General features: G+C 41.8%; 1 protein-coding gene across 5 annotated transcripts in view; it reads left to right on the forward strand.

The window, feature by feature from the left end:
* The window catches only part of LOC140730978 (rab-like protein 6), a 106,325-nt gene that overhangs the window by 43,029 nt on the left and 38,361 nt on the right, over nucleotides 1-24,935 (forward strand). For all 5 annotated transcript variants that reach the window (XM_073052119.1, XM_073052117.1, XM_073052118.1 and 2 more), the window contains 3 exons: nucleotides 2,562-2,702; nucleotides 8,323-8,428; nucleotides 18,138-18,241. In XM_073052119.1, coding sequence (XP_072908220.1) covers nucleotides 2,562-2,702; nucleotides 8,323-8,428; nucleotides 18,138-18,241 — 351 coding nt within the window. The remainder of the gene's footprint in view (nucleotides 1-2,561; nucleotides 2,703-8,322; nucleotides 8,429-18,137; nucleotides 18,242-24,935) is intronic.

The following is a 24,935-nucleotide window of genomic DNA, read 5'->3' on the forward strand; positions in this document are numbered from 1 at the left end:
TAATAAAGGTTAACTCACCATATGCCTTGTGAACCACCCTATCAGCTGTGCGACAATCTTGAGAGCAGTATGGACTTGGAACCCAAGATCTCACTGTTTGTCAATGCTGCTAAGAATCCTGCCACTAACCTGTACTCTGCCTTCAAATTCAATCATTTCACACTTTTCTGGATTGAGCTCCTCTGCCCAGCCCTGCATCCTGTCAGTGTTCCATTGTAACCTAACGGCAACCTTCTACACTATCAACAACACTATGAACCTTTATGTCATCTGCAAACCTACCAGCCTACCCTTCCATTTCCTCATCCAAGCCATTTATAAAAATCGCAAAGAGCAGGAGTCTCAGAGCACCACAAGTTACTGGCCTCCAGGCAGAATACGCTCCATCTACCAGCACGCTCAGCCCATTGTGGTCAAGTCAATTCTGAATTCATACAGCCAAGTTTCCCTGGATCCAATGTCTCGTGTCTCTCTGTGCAGGTTCCCACAGCCCTAATTTTTTGTAAGATCAAGCTGTTTTTTTTCTTTAAATAACCCGTGATCTTGCCTCTACAAGATCACTTGGGTGATGAAGAGGTGAGGATAGTATTAAAGTGGGAGGAGTGATAAAACTAGTCACAGAAAATGTCACAGCAATGCTCAGCAAGGACAGACTGGAGGGTTTGTCTACTGAGGCTGTATGAGTAGAACAGAGGATTAAAAAAAGGATGACCATGTTAATGGGATTATATTATAAAACGTTCAACGGTCTGCAGGATTTTGAGGAGTAACTTCGTAGAGAGATTGCAGACTGTTGCAAAAAACACAACATTGTGATATTAGGTGATTTTTACTTCCACACATTGACTGGGACTCCCATACTGAGTGTAAAAGAACTAAATGGGATAGAGTTTGTCAAATGTTTTCAGGAATGTTTCCTTAATCAGTATAGAGGTCCCAATTAGAGAGAGTGTGATACTGTATCTCTTAGTAGGGAAAGGGGCAGGGCAGGTAATGAAAGTCTGCGTGTAGGGGAACACTTTGGATCTAGATCATAAGACATAGAAGCAGAATTAGGTCATTTGGCCAATTAAGTCTGCTCTAATCTGTGAATTATAAGTTCATTCATTTCAAGTTAACTCCGGAGAAAGATAGTTCTGGTCCTCAGACTGAGATTCCAAATTGAAGAATGACCAATTTTGATGGCATCAGAAAGGATTGGGCAAGTGTGGATTGAGATAGGTTGTTTAATGCCAAAGGTGTGCAAAGGGGGTCTTCAAAAGTGAAATTTTGAGAGTACCATGTGTATGTTCCTTTCAGTATAAAAGGCAAGGGTAACAGGTTTAGGGAAACTTGGTTTTTGAGATATTGAGGCCCTAGTTAAGAAGGATGAGGTGCATGGCAGTTATAGGCAGCAAGGAACAAATAAGGTGCTTCAGGAGTATAGGAAATGCAAGAGAACACATGAGGGAAATCGGCTAAAAGAAGGTGCAACATTGCTCGGGCTTATACAGATATTCAGAGCAAAAGTCTAGTAAGGGACAAAATCAGTTAACTTGAGGAACCGTGAGGTCGTCTATGCATGGAGCCAAAAGAGATGGGAGATATCTTAAATGGGTTTATTGTACGTGTATTTGGGAGATGGATGGAGTCTATTGAACTGAGGCAAAACAGCAGTGAGCTCATGGAGCATACATGGATTATAAAAGAGGAGGTGCTTGATGTCTTGTGGCAAATTAGGGCAGATAAGTCTTCAGAGCCTGACAAGGTGTTCCCTTGGACCTTGCTGGCGGCTGTCAGAAATTGCAATGGGAAACTGGAGGATAGCTGATATTCCATTGTTCTAAGGATAAGCCTGTTGTTGTTTTGTTGTTCATATCAACGACCTGGTTGATGTGGTAAATCTGATGCAGCAGATTTGCAGATGACACCGAGATTGGGGGCATAGTGGACTGGGGGGAAGACTATTAAAGCTTGCAGTGTGATCTGGACCAGCTGGGGAAATGGACTGAAAAATGGCAGACAAGGGTGAAATATTGCACTTTGAATGGACAAACCAAGCTAGGACTTGTACAGTGAACAGTAGGGCACTGAGAAGTGTGATGGAACCGAAGGATCCAGGAGTGACGTACTCCTTGACCTTCCACAGGGATTAAGGCTTAACTTTGTCCTTCTCCAAGAGGATTAAGGCCCCTTTCTGTGCCTCCGTCCTCTCTGCATTCCTCCCAAGTGAACATGGACACTTTCTTACTTCCAGCTGTGGCTCTTGAAGAGAGTGAGTCAGGTTACTTTATTCTGTCCCTACCTCCCAAATTTCCCCATGGATATGTAGCTGCCCAGGTGTGTGGTGGTAAATGGGACCCCTTCATCTAGATGCCCCTTGGCTGTGTTTTCCTGCTCCATTCTTGCCTCTGGCTGCTTCTATTGTTGTGAAGAGATCATTTCATTCATCTTGAATACATTTTCTAGTTTTGGTCTGGATAACTAGTTTTGGCACTGTACCCACTACACTGAACTTCATTGATAAATCAATAAAACTGTACACAGAAGAGCAAATGACATATTGATTCTTTACCCTGCAGGACCTTCAGTTACATCATGAAAGAACTTCCCAAAGTGCCTGACCATATTCCAGTCTGTGTCCTTGGGAACCACCGTGACATGGGAGAGCACCGGGTCATCCTTCCTGATGATGTCAAGGAGCTCATTCAGAGTATCAACAGGTAAAGCAAATGACAGATTTGCAATGCAAGAGGATTGGACTCCTTTCACATTGATGGATGATAAGGAAGCAAAATGGGTGTGCTCAGATTGTGGAGAAAGTCAGAGGGATCCCCTTTTGTTTCATTGTCATTCTCTCACAAAGACCCCTTCTTGTGCTGTTCCTTTTGCAAGGCCATGATGTGGTATTGATGTATGATACTGATGTTTTGCCACCAGCTTAATAGGATCAGTGATGATTGTTCCAATACTGTGGAGAGGGAGTGGGGCAGAGGGTAAATTTAGTTTCGATGCAGAGAGAAGGGACCACTGAGATTAGATTAGTTTGTTGTCAAATACACCAGGGTGCAATCTATGAGTGGTGAATCTGTGGAATTCTCTGCCACAGGAAACAGTTGAGGACAGTTCATTGGCTATATTTTAGATATGGCCCTTGTGGCTAAAGGGATCGGGGGTATGGAGAGAAGGCAGGTACAGGGTTCTGAGTTGGATGATCAGCCATGATCATACTGAATGGCGGTGCAGGCTCGAAGGGCCGAATGGCCTACTCCTGCACCTATTTTCTATGTTTCTATGCAATGATATTCCTTGTTCACACAAAGCTCAGTTGGTAAAGAGCACACATGGTAATAATAAATACAGCAATAGCAACAGGGGCGAGTACAAAGCAGCTGAATGGTGCAAAAATAGATGCTAAAACAGCAACAGAAAATAAGGTGCAATTAAGTCCCAGAACACGTCAGCGCCACATCACCATTGTGAAGAGATGTGAAATTTGTGATTGGTCCTCAAGTCTGATAACAGTGGAGAAGGATTTTGGGATTAATCTGGCTCTATGGACAGAGCAAGCCATTCTGGTTAGTTTCAGAATGCTTCAAGGCTTTGGTGGGCACAAAGTTAGATTGCCTTGGGACTGATTCAGGTCTACGTGAAGTGAATGTGCAAGTATTAGTTTAGATTGAATTCAAGTTATGGGCAAAGATGAGCATTGGAATTAGTTTGGGAACAATACAAGGATAAAGGGAGAGAGCAAAGTAATAGAATTGGATGAAATTGATGGAGGTCTATGGTGCAGCAGTGTAAGTAATGGAGTTTTTTAGAAGTAGGGCATGGTAATTGACAGTAAAGCAACTGGGAGCAAACCTAGAACAGTACAGCATGTTACAAACTGGCCCACAATGTGTCGCTGTTTTAACCTGCTCCATGATCAATCTAACCGTTCCCTCCTACATACCCTCCATTTTTCTTTCATCCATGTGCCTATCTAAGAGCCTATTAAATGTCCCTAATGTACCTGCCTCTGCCTCCGCCACCAACAGTGCATTTCATGCACTTACCACCCTATGTGGGGGGGAAAAACCTACCTCTGACGTGTCCCGTAAATTTCCTCCAGTCACCTTAACAGGATGTTCTCGTATAAGCCATAACTGCCATGGGGAAAAGGTACAGTCAATTGAATTGTTTTTGAATTGAAACAAAGCTGCAGGGAGAAATAGTTAGTTTTGCTTTGAGTAATTATAGTACAGTTAGTTATAAAACCAATGGAGGTGTGAGTGTTAATTCGACTTCCAATATGCCTTAGGAAGTTTGCCTTGTGCAATTGAATTATACAGAACAACAGCATGTAGGAGACGTTACTAAATGACCTTTAGAAGAAAATAACTCTCTGACCACTTTTCAGTATCCATTTAAGTGCAATTTGTTCAGTACTCCAGTTGGCAGTATGTTCCAGGTTCTAGCTTTTCTCTGAGTGTAAAAAAAAGTCCTTTCTCAGATGCTTTCAAATCCTCCTACCCCTTATCCTGAACTTGAGCCCTCTTGTTCTACATGCCTCTGCTCTGCAGTATGGTTTCCTACTTTGTACCTTATCTGTGTCACCTCAGCTTCTCCAAAGGAAAGCAAGCCCAGCCTATCCTCTCTCTTCTTATAATTGAAATGGTCCACGCCAAGCAGTGATATGGTGAAGTCAACAGAGATTACAGATGCTGAAATCTAAAACAAAAACACATTCTTGACTTACATTTCGTAGTTGTAATATATTGCATTGTTTTTCTTTCCCTCTGTTTAATCTCGTTAGTTTATCAAGTAGGTGACTTCAACAACTTGCCCCCAACATCCTGTCAGAGTCATTTACTTTACCCTTTCTGCTCCTCTCTTACTTCCGGTGTATGACCTGTTGAATAGCTTCAGCATTTTTTGTTCCTATTTCAGATTTATGGTATGTGTAGATTTTTAATCAGTACTGTTGACCTAATCTTAACCCTAACTCTAATGAATTATGTTACAGAAGTACAAGTCAAGTTTCATGGCTGTAGCAGCAGTAATAAACCAGATGTATGCAGAGCAGAGAGCAAGAATGTACATGGAAAGAGCTATGGGTTGGTGTCATCAAGGTTAGTGATGAAAGGGGGGGGTTAACAGACATTGGTGCCTGAAGTATTCTTCATTGTGGACTAATGTGGTTCAGTGAAGTCCTGATGTCTAAAGATAGATCTGATGAGGTAAATGTATGACTTAGAAGCTTGAAGGGTCATGAAGATTTATGGATTGATTCACAATGATGAATTCTTTAGGCACAAAATTATTGTTTTCCCATTGGAAAGAAACCTTGTTGGCACTAACCATAGCTCTTCATTCATTTAACTTCTTGCTGCCTGTTCTAAATGTATCAGATTTACTGTAGCTGTTTTTGTATGAAGGCAGAAGTAACAGTGGAATTGCTAGATGATTTTATTGATCATTTAATAGTTGCATTTATGAAACTGTAAAGACTGAATGGGTTAGAGCAGAGTTCTGGGGAGTTCAGTTGAAATAGAATAGTATGTTTCAGTGGCAACAAAGAAATTCTCCTTGCTGTTGGACCCAGCCTTTATCCACCCCAGCCAAAGGCCTGCAATGTTCACGTAGCTAGTTCCTGTTTAAACCATTGTTATCATTGTGGGATTTCCCCTTTGAACTTTCACAAGGGAGCTGATGGGAGAGGCCATGAGCAAAATGGCCACAGTAAAACAGGACTGTCAAATCCTTGAATGTTTGTGATTGTGCCTAATGTTTTCAATCATTTGAGAGCTATTGTATTTAAATATGATGTAAAATATTTTCAAAAGCACCCAAATCAGAACACTGAAAGGACTAGAACTCATTTCAAATTTATTAATACATTTAAATTAACTCAATTAAAAATGAGCCGTTTACATTTTCCTTGCCCTTCTCCCTTGCAGTTGTACCTCTTTATTCAAAGACTGGGCTGACTGTTCCTGTGTTCGTCAGATTGCCCAGCATAAGCACTGGCATATCCACGGAAGTTCTCATTTCAACTTTGGAGTACAGTTGGGAAATCCTCTGCACTCAGCTGTGTGAAAGTTTAGGACTTCTATGTTTGTGCTCACTTCTATGGAGTCAGGAACTTGTGCACAGCTTTGGAGCTTCAAGCCACAGTTCCATGTGGAATTTCCAGCTTCCTGGTAGAAATTCTGGGCAAGTACTTGGTCATTATCATATTGTTGTTTACGGGAGCTTGCTGTATGCCATGCTTCCCACAGCTCAGCGGTGACTACACTTAAAATAGCTGTCCTTTAGCTGCAAAGCATTTTGGATGTCCTGAGGTTGTGAACGAAACTGCAGACAGAAATCATTAGAGCTGACTCCTGACACTGGACATTGTCCCTCCTTTTCCAATCATAACCTGTTAAACATGTGGTTGTTCAGCTGGTGTTTGTAGAATGTTACAAGTAATATTGTTCGAGGTAGATCAGAACACACTATCTTTTTCTCCCCCTGTGTTTATGCCAGTGTACTAAGAGTTGATGCACCAAAACAGTTGATGTCAGGTGGGGAGCTTTGCCCAGAAATTTCACACACTGCGGCCCCTGTGGTTTTCTGTGCTCCAATTCAAAAACCTTGAGTCAGGTTTAAAAAGCAGAATTAACCTCTGAAGAATGGGAAGTTGCCAATGTTAGGCTAGGCTGTGGGAATGTTGAGCTGCCTGCCCACTGCTCAGTACATAGTTACACTGCCTTTCTCTGCTCCTGGCAACCACCAGGCTCAGACTTGTCAGTCCTGTTTGTCTCTTGTCTGTGGGCTTTTACTGGACAAAGAAAATATTTGCACTGCTTTTTAGACTGAGAAACTGCATCACAGAATAGGCATCATAGTCTGTGTGCAGATGTGGTGATCTGTTATACTGGTGAGAGAGCAGTGTAATGTTACTTCTGTGTATTTCTATTGTGAACAGCTTCATTTCCCAGAAGTACTCTTGTTACAATCTATTTTTGGAAACAGTTTAAGTGTTAGATTAATCTCACAGTAACCTGTTATCATATACACAGCATCTCAGTTGCTGTTGCATTTTCTTTTTTAATCTGAGTTATCCTGCTGGCTGTGTTTGGCCAGCGAACGTCGTCGTTAAGAAAGTGCTAAACTTGCCCCCGGTTCATGGAGATAGCTGGCAGAGAGAATATCTGGTAGTGTTCTCTCCACTTAGTGGGAGAATTGCTGGTGTTTTTGTTTTTTCCCCAAATCCTGCTGTCCTTCCTTTTCCCTTGACTGCATGTTCATTTGAGACGAGGACTATCAAAGAAATATTAGCACATTGTGAGGTACCTCTTGCCACTGGAGCTTAGCTTTGCTGCCTTCAACACTTTTTTAAAAAAAATTTTTATTAGTTTTTCAAAACATTTTACAAAATTTGCCTTCAACATTTTGCCGCTGTGTCCAACTGTGCATTTGGAGCGGGTTCATCCCGTCATGCGCTTCAGTCTAGTGAAATGATGCTCTATAGAGTGTTTTCAGTTAGGGTGATAATAAAGAGCATCACTTCACCAATGGGGATGTGCAGTTCTCCCATAAGGATTGTTTAAATCAAAACTTCAATTGTGGCAGGTAATTAGTAGATGAATTCTCTGTTTGTTCTATGTTTGAAGGCAGTTGTTACTGCTTGGATCCTTCTAAGAGGGTCACAGCCTGAAGTTCCACCATAATTCGAACCTGTTATTAGGTTGACATTGATGAATGTTAATTGCTGATTAGAGGTGCTGTCACAATGCAGCATTTAATTAGGGAACTGTGTTGGGATGCTGTTGGTGAAGAGCAGCAGTTTTCTTGGCTTCTTGGCCAAAGCTTAGCCTTTAAGCAACTGGTGCAGGGAGTAGTAAGAGTGCCTTTTTGATGGGGCAAATCTGATGGAAAGAAAGACTTGCATTTTGAAACCATGTTCCAGAATCTCAGGATGCCCCAAAGCTCCCTACAGCTAAGGAAATATTTTTTGACTTGTAGTCACTGTTGTATAAAGGAAATTGAGGAGAAAGCTTTTTACCTAGAGTGTGGTAGCACTATATAACTTGTTTATAGAATGTAGGTAGTTAAGACAAGTAGCATGAAGGGATGCAGGAAAAATGGATAATAATCTGAGTGAGAAGGAAATGAGATATATTGGCAAATAATTTGAAAGCAAGCTCATGTAGAGCAGCAACAATGGCGTGGGTGAGTTGGACTAACTCTCATTCTCATTCTGTGTACTTCTGTAACTGATAGTATTAGCTGTGGTGTCACTGAGGATCCCATTCACCAATCTGATCAGTCTTTATTTCCTCCAACTAATGTTGCTTTTCCTTTCCTCATTAGGTTACCCAGGTCATCGTATATTCGATATGCAGAATCTTCAATGAAGAATGGTTTTGGGTTGAAGTACTTGCACAAGTTTTTCAATATTCCATTTCTTCAATTGCAGGTGAGTTGCTTGGATCAAGATTTGAATTTTCTATTACAATTGCAGTTTAATTCTCTCTGTACTGTGACGGCACCTATATTGTACATATTTCTTAATTATTAAAAAAAAATTGTTAAAAGCATTAAAATCCCAGCCTTTGAAATATTTTGGTTCTTTACCCTCCAACCATGCTTCTCAGTTGATGGAAAATAGGTAGAAAATGTGGCAGAACAGAGTTTACCCTTGCTGATCAGCAATAGGTTGCCCCAAGAAGAGAGATGAGAAAGGAGGAAGAGATTTATTTTTAATGCAAGTTATTTTTATTTGATATACCTTTTTGTAAAGTGGCAGAACTTCAGTATTAAAATGAACGTGATATCAAAAGATAATACTGTGTTTGATTGGTTTGATCATCAATCAATTAAATGTTTAGAAACTTCTAAGGCCTGTAAACTATCTTTGCTGAATGGGCTCCATTAAACAGTCATGTCCAGGATTCTGTCGTTGGCCACATCCATTTTGGTGTTCTGAGTTTCAATAAATCCGCAAGTCAAGCAACAACAGCAGCTTGCATGTGTGCTGCTGAAATTAGCAGTCTGCAGATGTTTTAAATCTGAATTAAAACAAACAGTATTGAAATACTCAACAAGTCAGGTCACATCTGTGGGAAGAGAAGAAACAACTAATGTTTGGGATTGAAGACCCTTCAACCTCAACTGGGGTTTGAGTTGGGAAGCAGGTTGTTAAGCTGTAAGGAAGATGGAGAGGAATCATCCCAATAGGGTGTACCATAGGGATAAATTGTAAACAAGATTGCCTGGTGAATGGGTGATCATTTAGTGAGTGAGAACTTAGATAACAAAACAGGCAAAATAATTTAAAAAAGAGAGGAAGTTGGAAGAACTTAAGGACATTTAAGAGACATGAGTGATAGAAAAATAGAGAGCCTTGCAGGAGAGAAGGATTAGATTGATCTTAGAGTAGGTTAAAAGGGTGCATGTACTGTAATGTTCTAATGTAGAAACTCAGCAGGTCAGACAGCATCTTTTTGAGGCAAGAGATGTCAATATGTCAGATTGATATCCTGCATTAGGACTGGGAGGGAAGATAAAAGATTGCTTTTACACAGCAGTACCGGTAGGGGGTGGAGTTCAAGGAAGTATCTGATTTTTTCGGGCAATTGTGCCAGAAGAGCCCAAGTCAAGCAACAACAACAGCTTGCATGTGTGCTGCTGAAATTAGCTCTATCTCTAAATTAAAAATAAATGAAAATTTGTTTAAGGTGGCACTAGCAAGCTAGTGTTTATTGCCCATATCTAATTGTCCTTGGTGATTAATCTCCTCTTGAACCACCCCTGTCCCTTTCATTGATAGTTCTCCCACACTGTTGGAGTTTCAGGATGAAGTCTGGATGGTGGGACCTTGCAGGGGCAATGCAGGAGATGCTGGAGGAAGTCCCCAGGTCAAGTAGCAGCCATGGAGGGAAAGGCACAGTTGACGTTTCAGGTCGAGACCCCTCTTCTGGACTGAAAGCTTGAGGGGAGATGGTGTAAAGAAGTGGAGCAAGAGCTAGCAAATGATAGGTGGATTCAGGTGAGGAGGGGTGATAGGCAGATGGAGGGAGGGCGAGTGAAAACTGCAGAAACTGAAAGGTTACGAACAGCTGCAGCTATTTGATTCTAATAGGAAAGGAAGGTGGTGCATGGAATCAAGTGAGGAAGGTGGGGAGAGCAAGTGGGAATAATTTGGGAGAGGAGAACCAGAGGCAGAAGAGTGTGGGTGACGGGCATTTGGGGTGGGTGGAGCAAGAGAAAGTATGGTGATGGGGGTGCGTGCTGGCGTGGGTGTAAGAGGGGGAAAAGAGTACGGTAATAGAGTGGGTCCCTCCCAGTCCTAATGAAGGGTCTCGGCCCGAAATGTCGACTGTACTTCTTCCCATAGATGCTGCCTGGCCTGCTGTGTTGCACCAGCATTTTGTGTGTGTTGGGTGTAGAAAGAACTGAGTAGTTCAGGAGGGATGAAGGAGAAGGCATGAAAGGGGAGCAGTGTGCTGGAAGCAGAATTCTATGGTGATTGAGATATGTCCTTGCTTGGGCTGCCCCTTTTCTTCCTGGTGGTAAAGGTCACATGATTGGGAGTTGCTGCTGTAGTAGCCTAGACTAGTAACTGCGGACTCATATTAAGGAGGGACATTCGGTACACCACAATTCCTGAGGAGATGTTGGATTCCGTAGTGGGAGAGAGAGTTTAAAAGAAGCAAGTGTGCGTGGGGCACATAAGGTTGCTTAACAGGATTAGAGCCCATGGCATTACAGAAAAGATATTAGCATGGATAGAAAATCGGCTGATTGGCAGGATGCAAAGAGTGTTAATAAAAGGGGCCTTTTCTGATTGGCCTCTGGTGACTACTGGTGTTTTGCAGGAGTTGATATTGGCACTGCTTCTTTTCACATTAAATGACAATGATTTCAATGGAGGAATTGATGACTTCATGGCCAAATTTGTGGACGATATGAAGGTAGGTGGTGGGTCAGGTAGTGTTGAGGAAGTAGGGAGTCTGCAGAAGGATGGAGACATGGAGAATAGGCAAAGAAGTGGCAAATGGAGTATAATGTAGAGAGGTGTATAGCCATGCATTTTGGTAGAAGGAATAAGGGCATAGACTATTTTTCTAAATGGGGGGAAAATTAAAAAATCAGAGGTTCAAAGGGACTCGGGAGTCCTCTTGCAGACTTCCCTAGGGTGAGACAGTGGTGAGGAAGCCAAATGCAATGTTAGCATCCATTTTAAGAGATCTAGAGTATGAAAGCAAGGATGTGATGCTGAGTCTTGATAAACCATTGGTTAGACCTCACTTGGAGTATTGTGTGCAGTTTTGGGTCCCTTATCTCAGAAAAGATGTGCTGGCATTGGAGAGAGTCCAGAGGAGGTTCACGAGAACGATTTTGGGAATAAAAGGATTAATGTATGAGGAGTGTTTGATGGCTCTGGGCTTTACTTGCTGGAGTTTAGACAAATGAGGATCTTTGGATATATGTCTATGGAACCCTGAAATTGGCAAATACAGTATGTGAGGGTGGTAAAGGAGGCATTTAGCATGCTTGCCTTCATTGATAAAGCCATAGAGTTTTAATTGTAAAAGTTGGCAGATCATATTGCAGCTGGTTCAGCCATATTTGGAATATGGTGTGCAGTCCTGGTCACCACACTACAGGAAGGCTGTGGAGACTTTGGAGAGGATGCAGCAGAGATTGACTTGGATGTTGTGTAGATTGGAGTATGTTAGCTGTAAGGAGAAGCTGGTCAAACTTGGATTGTTTTCTGGAATGTCAGGGGCTGAGGGATGAGACACACAGAGCAACTGGTCTTACGTACTGTAGATGGTTAGATTTTCTGCAGCTGGAGGTGGTTATTGATTGCCACATCAGCCCATGACATGGTTTTGCTGCGTGCAGGCATGAATTGCTTGATTTACTGAAGAATTGTGAATAGGATTGAACATTGTGCAATCATCAGCAAACATCCCCACTTCTAACCGTGCAATAGAAGGAAAGTCATTGACAAAGTAATGGTTCTGGTGAGGGACATTTGCCTTCAGTACTGTAGCCGAGCTTCTCAATTAGGATGTCATATAAGCAGCTAAGTTAGAGATCATAAACATAAGAGGCTCTAGAAATTTTGAGCGACACACTCAAAATGCTGGAGGATCTGAGCAGGTCAGGCAGCATCTGTGGCGGAGAATAAATAAACAGGTTATTTCCCCTCCCTAGATGCTGACCGACCTACTGAGTTTTTTTGTGTGTAGCTCAGTTGAAGACTGGAGGAGATTTCAAAAAAATGGAACTGGATAACCTCATCTCAAAGCCTTCCTGCATTTGATACCATCCCTTCAAGTTTCCCAAGACAGTCTGTAATCTGTGCATGGTCGTCTTCAAAATATGTAATAGGCAACAGTTGGTTTGAAAATTGTGTACGTGGTGGAACTTGATTTTTGAAACTGATTTTGATGGCAGATCTTTTGAAGAATTGACCACACGCTGTTAGCTCATTCATGAGGCAGACCTATCTTAGAGCATCAGAGCTGAGCGACAGACACCACTTCCAGCTTGGCTGATTCCCTTTTCCCATTCTTTGTCTCTGTAAATATCATGTGGGTCAGGTGTGCAAGAGTTAATAAAAGGTTTGACTTTCAGTCTAAGGCTATCAATAAAAGCACCGAGTCCATTTTAATTTTAGTATCATATGTCGTTTGTATTGTGTATAATGTTCTTCAGTTCTGATAAACACTGCTGCAGACCTTTGTACTTCGGACAATAATAATTATCCATGGCTAATAACAGCTCTTCCTTTGTGTTCTGTGTCTTAGTAAGCCCAAAAACTGCAGGAAAAAAACCTTTACAATGTTAAGGGCTGTTTTGTCAATGAATGAAGATGCATGCAATATGGATTCTTGTTGTCTTCTGTTTTTTCCTCTTTATATATATATTTGCAAGAATATGTTTGTGAACCCTTTGCAATTATGTGGTTTTCTGTATTAGTTATGAAATGTGGTCTGATCTTCATCAAAGTCATAATAATAGACTAACAATAGTACTTTTCATGTCTTTATTGAACAGGTAGTTTAATCATTCACAGTCCAGGCTGGAAAAAGTATATGAACCCTTGTATTTAATAACTGGTAGAACCACCTTAAGCAGCAATAACCTCTACCAAACATTTCCTATAGCTGCTGATCAGACTTGTACAATGGCGAAGAAGAACTTTAGACCATTCCTCCATAGACAATAGGTGCAGAAGTAGACCATTCGGCCCTTCGAGCCTGCACTGCCATTCTGAGATCATGGCTGATCATCTACTATCAATACCTGGCTCCTGCCTTGTCCCCATATCCCTTGATTCCCCTATCCATAAGATACCTATCTAGCTCCTTCTTGAAAGCATCCAGAGAATTGGCCTCCACTGCCTCCTGAGGCAGTGCATTCCACACCCCCACAACTCTCTGGGAGAAGAAGTTTTTCCTTAACTCTGTCCTAAATGACCTACCCCTTATTCTTAAACCATGCCCTCTGGTACTGGACTCTCCCAGCATCTGAAATATATTTCCTGCCTCTATCTTGTCCAATCCCTTAATAATCTTATATGTTGCAATCAGATCCCCTCTCAATCTCCTTAATTCCAGCGTGTACAAGCCCAGTCTCTCTAACCTCTCTGCGTAAGACAGTCCGGACGTCCCAGGAATTAACCTTGTGAATCTACGCTGCACTTCCTCTAAAGCCAGGATGTCCTTCCTTAACCCTGGAGACCAAAACTGTACACAATACTCCAGGTGTGGTCTCACCAGGGCCCTGTACAAATGCAAAAGAATTTCCTTGCTCTTGTACTCAATTCCCTTTGTAATAAAGGCCAACATTCCATTAGCCTTCTTCACTGCCTGCTGCACTTGCTCATTCACCTTCAGTGACTGATGAACAAGGACTCCTAGATCTCTTTGTATTTCTCCCTTACCTAACTCTACACCGTTCAGATAATAATCTGCCTTCCTGTTCTTATTCCCAAAGTGGATAACCTCACACTTATTCACATTAAACGTAATCTGCCAAGTATCTGCCCACTCACCCAGCCTATCCAAGTCACCCTGAATTCTCCTAACATCCTCATCACATGTCACTGCCACCTAGCTTAGTATCATCAGCAAACTTGCTGATGTTATTCTCAATGCCTTCATCTAAATCGTTGATGTAAATCATAAACAGCTTTGGTCCCAATACCGAGCCCTGTGGCACCCCACTAGTCACCACCTGCCATTCCGAGAAACACCCATTCACCACTTCCCTTTGCGTTCTATCTGCCAACCAGTTTTCTATCCATGTCAATATCTTCCCCCCAATGCCATGAGCTCTGATTTTACCCACCAATCTCCTATGTGGGACCTTATCTAATGCCTTCTGAAAATCAAGGTACACTACATCCACTGGATCTCCCTTGTCTAACTTCCTGGTTACATCCTCAAAAAACTCCCAATAGATTAGTCAAGCATGATTTCCCCTTGGTAAATCCATGCTGGCTCGGCCCAATCCTATCACTGCTATCTAGATATGCCACTATTTCATCTTTAATAATGGACTCTAGCATCTTCTCCACTACTGATGTTAGGCTGACAGGACGATAGTTCTCTGTTTTCTCCCTCCCTCCTTTCTTAAAAAGTGGGATAACATTAGTCATTCTCCAATCCTCAAGAACTGATCCTGAATCTAAGGAACATTGGAAAATGATTACCAATGCATCCGCAATTTCTAGAGCCACCTCCTTTAGTACCCTAGGATGCAGACCATCTGGACCTAGGGATTTGTTAGCCTTCAGTCCCATCAGTCTACTCATCACCGTTTCCTTCCTAATGTCAATCTGTTTCATTTCCTCTGTTACCCTATGTCCTCCTCTGTTACCCTATGTCCTTGGCCCATCCATATATCTGGGAGATTGCTTGTGTCTTCCCTAGTGAAGACAGATCTAAAGTACTTATTAAATTCTTCTGCCATTTCTCTGTTTCCCATAACAATTTCACCCAATTCATTCTTCAAGGGCCCAACATTGTTCTTAACTATCTTCTTTCTCTTCACGTACCTAAAAAAAAGCTTTTGCTATCCTCCTTTATATTCCAGGCTAGCTTGCGTTCGTACCTCATTTTTTCTCCCCGTATTGCCTTTTTAGTTAAGTTCTGTTGTTCCTTAAAAATTTCCCAATCATCTGTCTTCCCACTCATCTTAGCTCTGTCATACTTTTTTTTTAATGCTATGCAATCTCTGACTTACTTTGTCAACCACTGTGGCCCCTTTCCCCCCTTTGAATCCTTCCTTCTCCGGGGACAACTGTTAGACAACAGAGACAACTTTTCCATTTCAATATCTCTGGGATGCCTTGCATAAACAGCCCTCTTTAGTTCGTGCCACAGCATCTCAATTGGGTTATGGTCTGGACTCTGACTTAGTCATTCCAGAGCACGAATTTTCTTCTTTTTAAACCATTCTGTTGTTGATTTACTCTCTTGTTTCAGATCATTGTCTTGTTGCATTATCCAACTTCTACTAAACTTAAGGTGATAGACTGCTAACCTGACATTCGCCTGTAAAATATCTTGATAGAATTTTGAATTCATTGTTCCCTCAGCAATTGCAAGTTGTCCAGACCCTGAGGCAGCAAAGCAGTCTCAAACTATGATGCTCCTTCCATCATGCTTCACAGTTGGGATGAGGTTTTGGTGTTGGTGTGCAGTGCCCTTTTTCCTCCAAACATAGCGATGTGCATTTCTGCCAAAAAGTTCAACTTTTGTCTCATCTGTCCACAGAACATTGTCCTAGAAGCATTGTAGTCTTTTGCAAACTTAAGGTGTGCAGCAATTGGAGAGCAGCGGTTTCCTCCATGGTGTCCTTCCAGGAACACCATTCTTGTTTAGTGTTTTTCTTATAGTGGACACATGAACAGAGATTTTAGCAAGTTCTAGAGATCTCTGCAGGTCTTTTGCTGTTAACCTTGGGTTCTTTTTCACCACCTTCAGCATTGCACGTTGTGCTCTTGGTGTGATCTTTGCAGGATGCCCACTCCTAGGGAGAGTAGCAACAGTACTGAGTTTCCTCCATTTGTAGACAATTTCTCTTAACAGTGGACTGATGAACACTCAAATCTTTAAAAATGTTCTTGTAGCCTTTTCCAGCTTCATGCATCTCAACAATTCTGAGATCCTCTGAAAGTTGTTTTGATCAAGGCATGGTGTACATAAACAGATCTTTCTTGAGAACAGCAGGCTCTGTCAGTAACCTGACTTTGTCTTTTTTATATAGGGCAGGGCACCTTTACAAACCACACCTCCAATCTCATTTCATTGATGGGAACACCTGAATAGTTTTTGTAGAAGGCATTACCCCAGAGGTTCCATACTTCTTTGAATCTAAACTGTGATTGTTTAAATAGTGTACTCAGTATTGACGAGAAGAAGTATGAATGTTTGTATTATTATTTTAGGCAGATTGTACTTGTCTATTATTGTGACTTAGATTAAGATCAGACTGCATTTTATGAGTAATTAATGCAGAGAACCATGTAATTGCAAAGGATCACAAACTTTTTCTTACAACTGTGAATAACCTCACCTTGATGTCTGGTGTTGATGCCACGACATCACCAGCCAGCTAAAATCAGCTGATTGATAAGTATATAAAAGCCAGGTGTTCAGAGGATACACCACAAATAAACAGTGCACTGATGATGTCTCCTTGTATGGTGACAAAATGTTTGCAAATGGATTGCCAAGATCTGAGAACACCTCAACCCTACCATCAGCCACCTGAGCTACACATTTTCTAAGTTACTTCCAGCAAATAATAATATCCTATTGAACCATGTCCCTGTGTAAAGTACACATTGACACACTTCATGGAGGTGTCCTTTGCGTTGAATGACAAATCATTATCTGAAGGCATTTAGAAGGAAGAATGCTTAAGGAACTGAAGGGGATCATACTCACATGAAGCCAGGTTTGACACCCATAAATGGGAAATAATATTCGAGCTGCAGTGACTGGACAGTGTCCATTTTCATCAAGAAAAGATCCAGTTGCTTTTTGTTGAGGTTCAGCAACACTCCTCACTCCAACTATTAATTTCCAGTTGGCACTATTTGTTAAGAAAATGTTATGAGCACATGGTGTCCTGTGGTGAGTGACTTGATTCCTGGTCCCAAAGATTTTTCACTATCTACAAGGCACGGCAGGAGTGTGGTGAAATTCCCTGCACTTGCCTGGGGATCCAGCTCTCAACAGTTCTCAGGAGGCATATTGTAATCCAAGACGAAGCAATCCACTTATCTGTTTTTTGTCATTGAGTCATAGAGCAATACAGCACAGAATCAGGCCTTTTGACCCCCGAGTCCATGCCTACACTTTTACACTAATCTTGCTTTAATGCCTTTTTTATTCTTCACAATTCTCACCAACTCCACCCGGGTTCTACCACTCTTTACTCGCTAGGGGGTTTTTCAGTGGGAGGAAGCCTTTGCTGTCACAGGGAGAATGTGAGAACTCAGCACACACAGCATCTGAGATCTGGATCGGATCTGGAACTCTGGAACTGAGCTGTGGCATCTGTGCTGGCCTTAAAATGCTATTTCTCCTGGCTGGAAGATCTTTATTAGGGCATGGTTGAAGGATAGGGGGATGATATGAGAGGTTTCTTCACTCAAAAGGTTGCGTACCTATGGATATCTCTGACCCAGAGAAATGCAGGTGTGCAGCTGGTAATTACATTCAAGACTGATGGATTTGAGCATTAAGGGAATCATAAGTCCAGTGGAGAGGGGGTTGGGTTACAGCAGTAGAAATTGTGTTCACTGAACTGAGGATGTGGGGAGGGAAAAGTCTGCAGATGATGGGGACTTTGTAGAAGAGGAGGGAGAAGGTGGGAATGGTGACATATTACCAGTCTGTCAGAAGGTGCGAAGAAAGAAGTTCTAAAATAAAAACAAAATGCTTGAAAAACTCAGCGGCTCCAGCCAAATCTGTGGAAAGAGAAACAGTTAATGTTTCAGATCTGAGATCTTTCATTAGAATTGAGAAAGATTGCATCTATTAATGCTTTCATCTTGCTTAAGATGAAATCACTGATGATTTGTGGTGATTGCAGTATGTGGATGAGCGAATGTCTCGTTTCCTGGACATTGACTAGGTTTTTTCTTCCTTCAGAGAGAGACGTTGCTGAAGCAGTTGGAGACTAATCAGCTGGATATTGATGCCACATTGGAAGAACTCTCTGTACAGCATGAGACCGAGGACCAGAATTATGAACTGTAAGTATAAGCTCATTCTTTGTTTCTGTCAGCAGGTAGTGGCTGTATTCCAGTTTTAATTAGCTCTGTTGTTTAGTGTGGGATTTTCTTTTCCTCCTTGCATTAAAACAGGAATTTAGTTGCAGTTGTACAGGGAAAATGATGCCATATATCAAAGAGGAAACTTAATAAAATTTTCCTCTTATCTTTACAGTGATCGAAAGCAATTATTTGAAGTTCGGTCGCCAAAACATTAAAGAGACAAATAACCAGTTAGGCGGTTGGAGGACAAGTTGCCAATATGTTTTTGGTGTCACAGCCCAGTGTTGTGGGATTTCTCATCTGGAATTGGACTTGGTTTTTATTGTCACATGTACTGAGAGGTACTGTGAAAAACCTTCCAGACAGGTCATTCCATTTTTAAATACTGAAAGTAATAAAAAGAAAAATAATGCAGAAAACAGTGTAATGGTTACAAAGAATGTAACATTTGGCCTTTCGCATTGAGCCAGAAATTTCCTTAATATTTAAAAGCCCCAAATAGAGAGCGTACAATACTAGGTCTCCTATCAAGGAACGAGACAAGACAGGTGATAGAAGTGTGTGATAGACCAAAGGTCAAACCTGTGAATAGCAAGTCCAGGGATCAATGCCCAGAAGTCAGCAAAATCCAGAGGGCAAAACTGAAGGTGGAAGTCCAGAGCTGAGTGAGTCCCAGGGTAGAAAAACGGAAAAATCAAAGACTGAAGTTGGTGAGTCTGGACGTGGAGGTGCAAAAGTAGAGTCTACAGTCCAGATCAGAGACTAGAATTTGGAGTCCTGATGTCTGGGAGTTTGAAAGTCAGGGGCCAAGGCCTGGAGGCACCCTGCCCTGAGGGGTTGAAGGCATGTGTGTGTGGGAGGGTGAGGAAGAGGCTTATTTTGCTGTTGTTGCTGATTGTTATATTGTTGCTTTGAACATGGTGGCCATGCTATGTTGGTGAAGGAATGTGCGGCACCACTTGCAGGCTTCCTTTAGCATATCCTTGGGTGTGTAGGTTGTTAATGCAAATGACACATTTCACTGTACAGAATCTTTCAATGTGATAAAATAAATCTTTAGAGGAACACTTTGGATCTGGTGATCATAATTCCATTACTTTCAAGATAATTATAGAGAAGGACAGGACTGATCCTCAGGTTGAGATTTTAATTTGGAGAAAGGCCAATTTTGAGGGCATTAGAAGGGATCTACAAGTTGTGGATTGGGATAAGTTGTTTTCAGAAAAGGGGAAATTTGGTAAATGAAACATGAAATATCAAGAGTGCAGAATTTGTATGTTCCTGTTAAGGGGAAAAAGGCAAGGCTAACAGGTTTAGGGAACCTTGGTTTTTGAGGGTTATTGTGGCTTTTTTAAGAAGAAGTTACCTAGCAGGTGTAGACAGCAAGGAACAAATGTTATACTTGAGCATATGAAATGCAAGAGAGCACTAAGAGGAAAATCAGGAGGGCTAAACAAAGAAATGAGGTTGCTGTAGCAGACAAGGGGAAGGGGAATCTTAAGGGCTTCTACAGATACAGTTAGAGCAAAAGAATAGCAAAGGACAAAATTGGTCCACTTAAAAATTAGTAGTCATCTATGCATGGAGCTGAAAGAGATGAGGGAAATCTTGAATAGATTTTTTTGCCTCTGAATTTACTCAGGAGATGGACACAGAATCCATAGAACTAACACAAAACTGTAGTGGGGTCGTGGACCATAGCCAGATTACAGAAGAGGAGGTGCTTGCTGACTTGAGATAAATTAGCATAGTTATATCCCCGGAGCATGACATCGTGTCGCCTTAGACTTTGTAGTAAGGTGTCATGGGATTAGAGAAGAGCTAATGTAGTTCTGTTCTACAAAAAAAAAGCTCCAAGAATAAGCCAGGGAATTATAGGCTAGTGAGCCTGATGTCAGTAATGGGTAAATTATTGTTAGGTATTCTAAGGACAGGATATATAAGCATTTAAATAAACAGGATCTGATCAGGGATAGTCAACATAGCTTTCTGTATGGTAGATTGTCTCTAACTAATCTTAGAAATCAGAAAAGTTGATTAAGGAAAGGCAGTGGATATTGTCTACATGGACATGGTCAAGAAGGTTCAGTTGCTTGGCATTCAGGATGAGGAAGTAAATTGGATTCACATTGGCTTAGCAGGAGAAGCCAGAGAGAAGTAGTAGATGGTTGCCTTTGTGACTGGAGGCCAGTGGCTAGTGCTGTGCTACAGGAATTGGTGCTGGGTCTGTTGTTGTTTGTCATCTACATCAATGATCTGGATAATAATGTGGTAAACTGGATCAGATTTGCAGATGACACCAAGATTGGGGGCAAAGTGGACTGTGAGGAAAGCTGTCAAAGCTTGCAGCGGGATCTGGACCAGCTGGAAAAATGTGCTGGCAAATGGCAGAAGGAATTTAATGCAGACAAGTGTGAGGTGTTGCATTTGGGATGATAAATAGTGGGAGAACATACCCGCACTCTGCTCTCGTCTTCGTCAACTTCAACCTTGCTGGATGCCTTAATCGGAGAGTTGGAGTTGATCATGGGATCTTTCTCCATGTCCAGGCCACCAGACCCCTCGCTCTGCTGTCAACCTCACTGAATTTCCTCTGAGCCAAATTGCTCAATCGACCCAAAAACACACCATCAAAATGTAAATCACAGGTTCTAATTGCAGTAGAATCCTATTTGAAAGAAGTAGTTTTGTGGACTGTCTTCAGGACGTCACCAGTGATAGCGTTGTTCGCTGGCACTATCTTGAACGCACGTCATACAATTAAAATCTGATACCAGGATGTACCAGAGCTGGAGTAAACCAACCAGCAAGCTCACCCTCATTGGTCCTTGGCTCAGCTGCATCGCCAGTACTGCGTACGATGCTACGATGGATAGTCCCCACCCTCTGTATGTAGTGACTGGGTTATATCACTCAGTCCCCCAACTGCCTTGCACACACTTTAATGGGTGCTTCATCCGATATTTTCCTCGGATATGCTGTGAGAATTTAATAACACCAGGGTGTCCCAATGAGCGTAGGAAATAATCAAGGAGAATGGTCCATGATATCTGGTGAATCAGGGATGGTCAGTTTGGAGGCATAATGGTAGAACGGTTCTGGGAAGAAGTTTAAGTTGATGGTCTACTCTAATGTGCTGTAAGTGGAGAAATGCCAAATGGACGTTTCGAAACTTTGATATCTACTTTTATGGCTTCACAAAACTGTGACTGGCAGTCAGTTGTGATACGTGAAAACAGCTTTGCAATCCTTGGCTGAAAGGCACAAATAGTTATAGATCAGTTATCTTCTGTAAGAGAAGACTTGTGTCCCTGATATTAAATCTGCAGTGCCTGGGCTCTTAATTAATTTATTTAAAGCTATTGTGATGTTAGATGAGTGGCTGCCTAAGAGATCATTTTTCCGTTCGCTGACCACCTTGCAGCAACAGAGACAGTTACAGCGTTGGAAACACAGCTTCTCAACGCAAGCTGATTGTAGCTTGTGGCTTACCCCTGCAGAGTTTTGAACCATAGCACACCTCCCACTTGTTTATCTTATAAGGAGACAGGCCGGGATTTTAATTAGGAATTTGGACTGGCAGTCCCCATCACATGCTGCATTGTAATTCTACCTCGTCGTCAGTTATGTGATTGATCAGGTGGGTGGAATCATCAGACGTCTGTTTATTGTTTCAGCAAATTATTTGGATCACTGAACATTTTTGCAAAAGGAGTATGCTCAGAACTGAATTTTGCTGTTCTGTTTGAAGCCTTGTTTTGGGAATAGAATTTTGATCTAATTTCCTTTATTTTGATAGGAGTCAGTAAGTTCCTTCCTTAATATAGTATTAACGGTAAGACTCTTGGCATTGTGGAGGATCAGAGGGATCTTGATGTCCGAGTCCATAGGACGCTCAAAGCAGCTGCGCAAGTTGATTCTGTGGTTACGAAGGTGTACCGTGTATTGGCCTTTGTCAATTGTGGAATTGAATTTAGGAGCTGAGCGGTAATGTTGCAGCTATATAGGACCCTGGTCAGACCCCACTTGAAGTACTGTGCTCAGTTCTGGTCGCTTCACTGCAGGAAGGATGTGGAAGCATATAGAGGATGCAGAGGAGATTTACAAGGATGTTGCCTGGATAGGGGAGCATGCCTTAAGAGAATAGGTTGCGTGCACTCGGCCTTTTTTCCTTGGAGCAAAGGAGAATGAGAGGTGACCTGATAGAGATGTACAAACGTTTGTATAAGATGATGAGAGACATTGATCATGTGGATAGTCAGAGGCTTTTTTCCAGGGCTAAAATGGTTGTCACAAGAGGACACAGGTTTAAGGTGCTGGGGAGTAGGTACAGAGGAGATGTCAGGGGTAAGTTTTTTACGCAGAGAGTGGTGAGTGCGTGGGATGGGCTGCTGGCAACGGTGGTGGAGGCAGATACAATAGGGTCTTTTAAGAGGCTTTTAGATAGGTACATGGAGCTTAGTAAAATAGGGGGCTACAGGTAAGCCTAGTAATTTCTAAGGTAGGGACATGTTTGGTCAAAGGGCCTGTATTGTGCTGTAGGTTTTCTGTGTTTAAAGTTTGTGTCTGTTAGGAAATGCATCTGTCTCATGACCCAGGTGATAATCGGTGACCCTGAGGGCAGAGGTCATAGGCTTACAACAGACTTTCCTGAAGCTGTCCTCAGGTTGCTGGAGTCTCTGTGGAATTTGTAGAGTGCTAGAGATCAGCCTGTTAAAGCCACTGGAAATTATTGACCCTAATGTTGAAGCAGAGAAACCTCAAAGATACCTGACACAGATATGAAGGGGAATGAAGATCAGCAAGGCAAAAAGTTGAAAGTAATGGACAGTCATGGTCTGAATTTGGGTTGAAGAAGGAGCATGAAGTATGGAGACGAAGGCATTTTCGAGAAAGACATGGACAGCTGAAGACTTTGCATCTGGTTAGGTGAAGAGGCCAAAATCAGAGAGGTGAAGGGTTTTGGACCAGATAGAAGTCAAAGAGACATTGAAGAGAAGAGATTGTTTAAAAGCATAAAGAGTTTGATACTGAGGTCGAGGATTTTAAATTTTTGCTCTCCCCCCTTGCCCCAAACAAAAAGGTCTTCAGCATCTTCTGTCACCCATGAGTAAACTGAACTTTGTATAGCCTGAACTTGAGTGGAAGAATTTGCAGAGGTTTGTGAACGTTAAAGATGAGCTTGAAAGTTATTACTCTGTGTTAGGTTGTTGTGTTTCAAGGCTCTGCACTGGATTGCTCAGGAAGGTACAGTTTTGTATTGGTTGAGCAACAAAAATGGGTGGAGTACATAGAACATTCCGGCAAAGTACAAGCTCTTCGGCCCACAATATTGTACCGAATTTTTAACCTACTACATGATCAATCTTAACCCTTCTCTCCAGTCTCCACGAATATATTCAGATGTCTCAGCCTTCACATCTCTGGTGATGAGAATTCCAAAGATTCCCAGACTGATGAGAAAAGAAATTCCTCCTCATTTCTGGTGGTGCACTATTCTGAAATGATTTCCCTTTATTCCAGATTTTGAATCGTAAGTTTGCAATTGATTTGAAAGCTGCTGGTATTGTTGATACTGGGAGAAATAGAATTAGTTTATAGGATGATTTGATCACCTTTAAGTTAGGCAGAGCAATTGCAGGTGGTATTTAATCCTGGTAAGTGTGAAGCATTGCATATTGTCAAATAAGGTCAGGATATGTGCCATGAGATCCTTGGGGAACAAAGGGATCTTGGTGTACTGGTCCAGAGGTGCCTGAAGTTGGCAGCATGGATAGAGTAATGAAGAAGGCATTGAGAATGCTTGCTTTCTATAGTCTAGGCGTAGAATATAAGAGGTCTTGGTGTAACTTTGTAAAACATCAGTGGTTGCTCAATAGGAAGGGCACGGTTGCACTGGCGAGGAAGCAGCAGAGGTTCACCAGGATGTTGCCTGGGTTGAAAGGTTTCACTTGAGAGAGTGGATAGGGTAAGTGTGTTTTCATAAGTTTGGAGAAGGCTAAGGGTAAGAGTATACAAAACTTAGAGATATATATAGGGTAGGAAACTTTTTGCTATGTTAGTGATGCGTAAGACTAGAGGAATAAGAGATTTGGAGGGGATCTAAGGAAGAATTTTTTTGTCCCATCGGGTGGTTATGATCTGGAATATATGCCTAAGTGGGCGATGGAGGCAGTGACTCTTATTTGAGAAGCATCTGAACAAGTACTTTAATCGCCAGGGCAGAGTATGTTCTAAATTAAGTGCTGGTAAATGGGATCAATATAGATAGGAACTTGATCGGCACAGATATGATGGGCCACATGCCTGTCTCTGATTTTCCCTCAAGTTGGAATATGTCTCAATGTAATAAATGGTCAAAATCCCTCAATACCACGTTTCAATAACATTACCTTTCATTCTTCTGAACTCAAATGTATTCTTTGCTTCCCCGTAAAGATCACCTTTTTTTTCATTTCAATAATCAAACAAGTAAAACATATTTTTCTGAGCTGTGTCCTTGAATAAGGAGACCAAAACCAACTCATTACTCCAGGTGTTGTAGAGAAGCTCTTGACTTGCAGTAGTAGTTCCCGATTCTTGTTTTGCATTTCCAAATGCTGATGTTTTATTTGTTTCAAACAAATTTATCGTCATCAGGTCAGCAGCTGTTTGAAGAGAAATGGGCAATGCC

Source organism: Hemitrygon akajei, chromosome 7, assembly GCF_048418815.1.
Source record: "Hemitrygon akajei chromosome 7, sHemAka1.3, whole genome shotgun sequence".
Lineage (NCBI taxonomy): Eukaryota > Metazoa > Chordata > Chondrichthyes > Myliobatiformes > Dasyatidae > Hemitrygon > Hemitrygon akajei.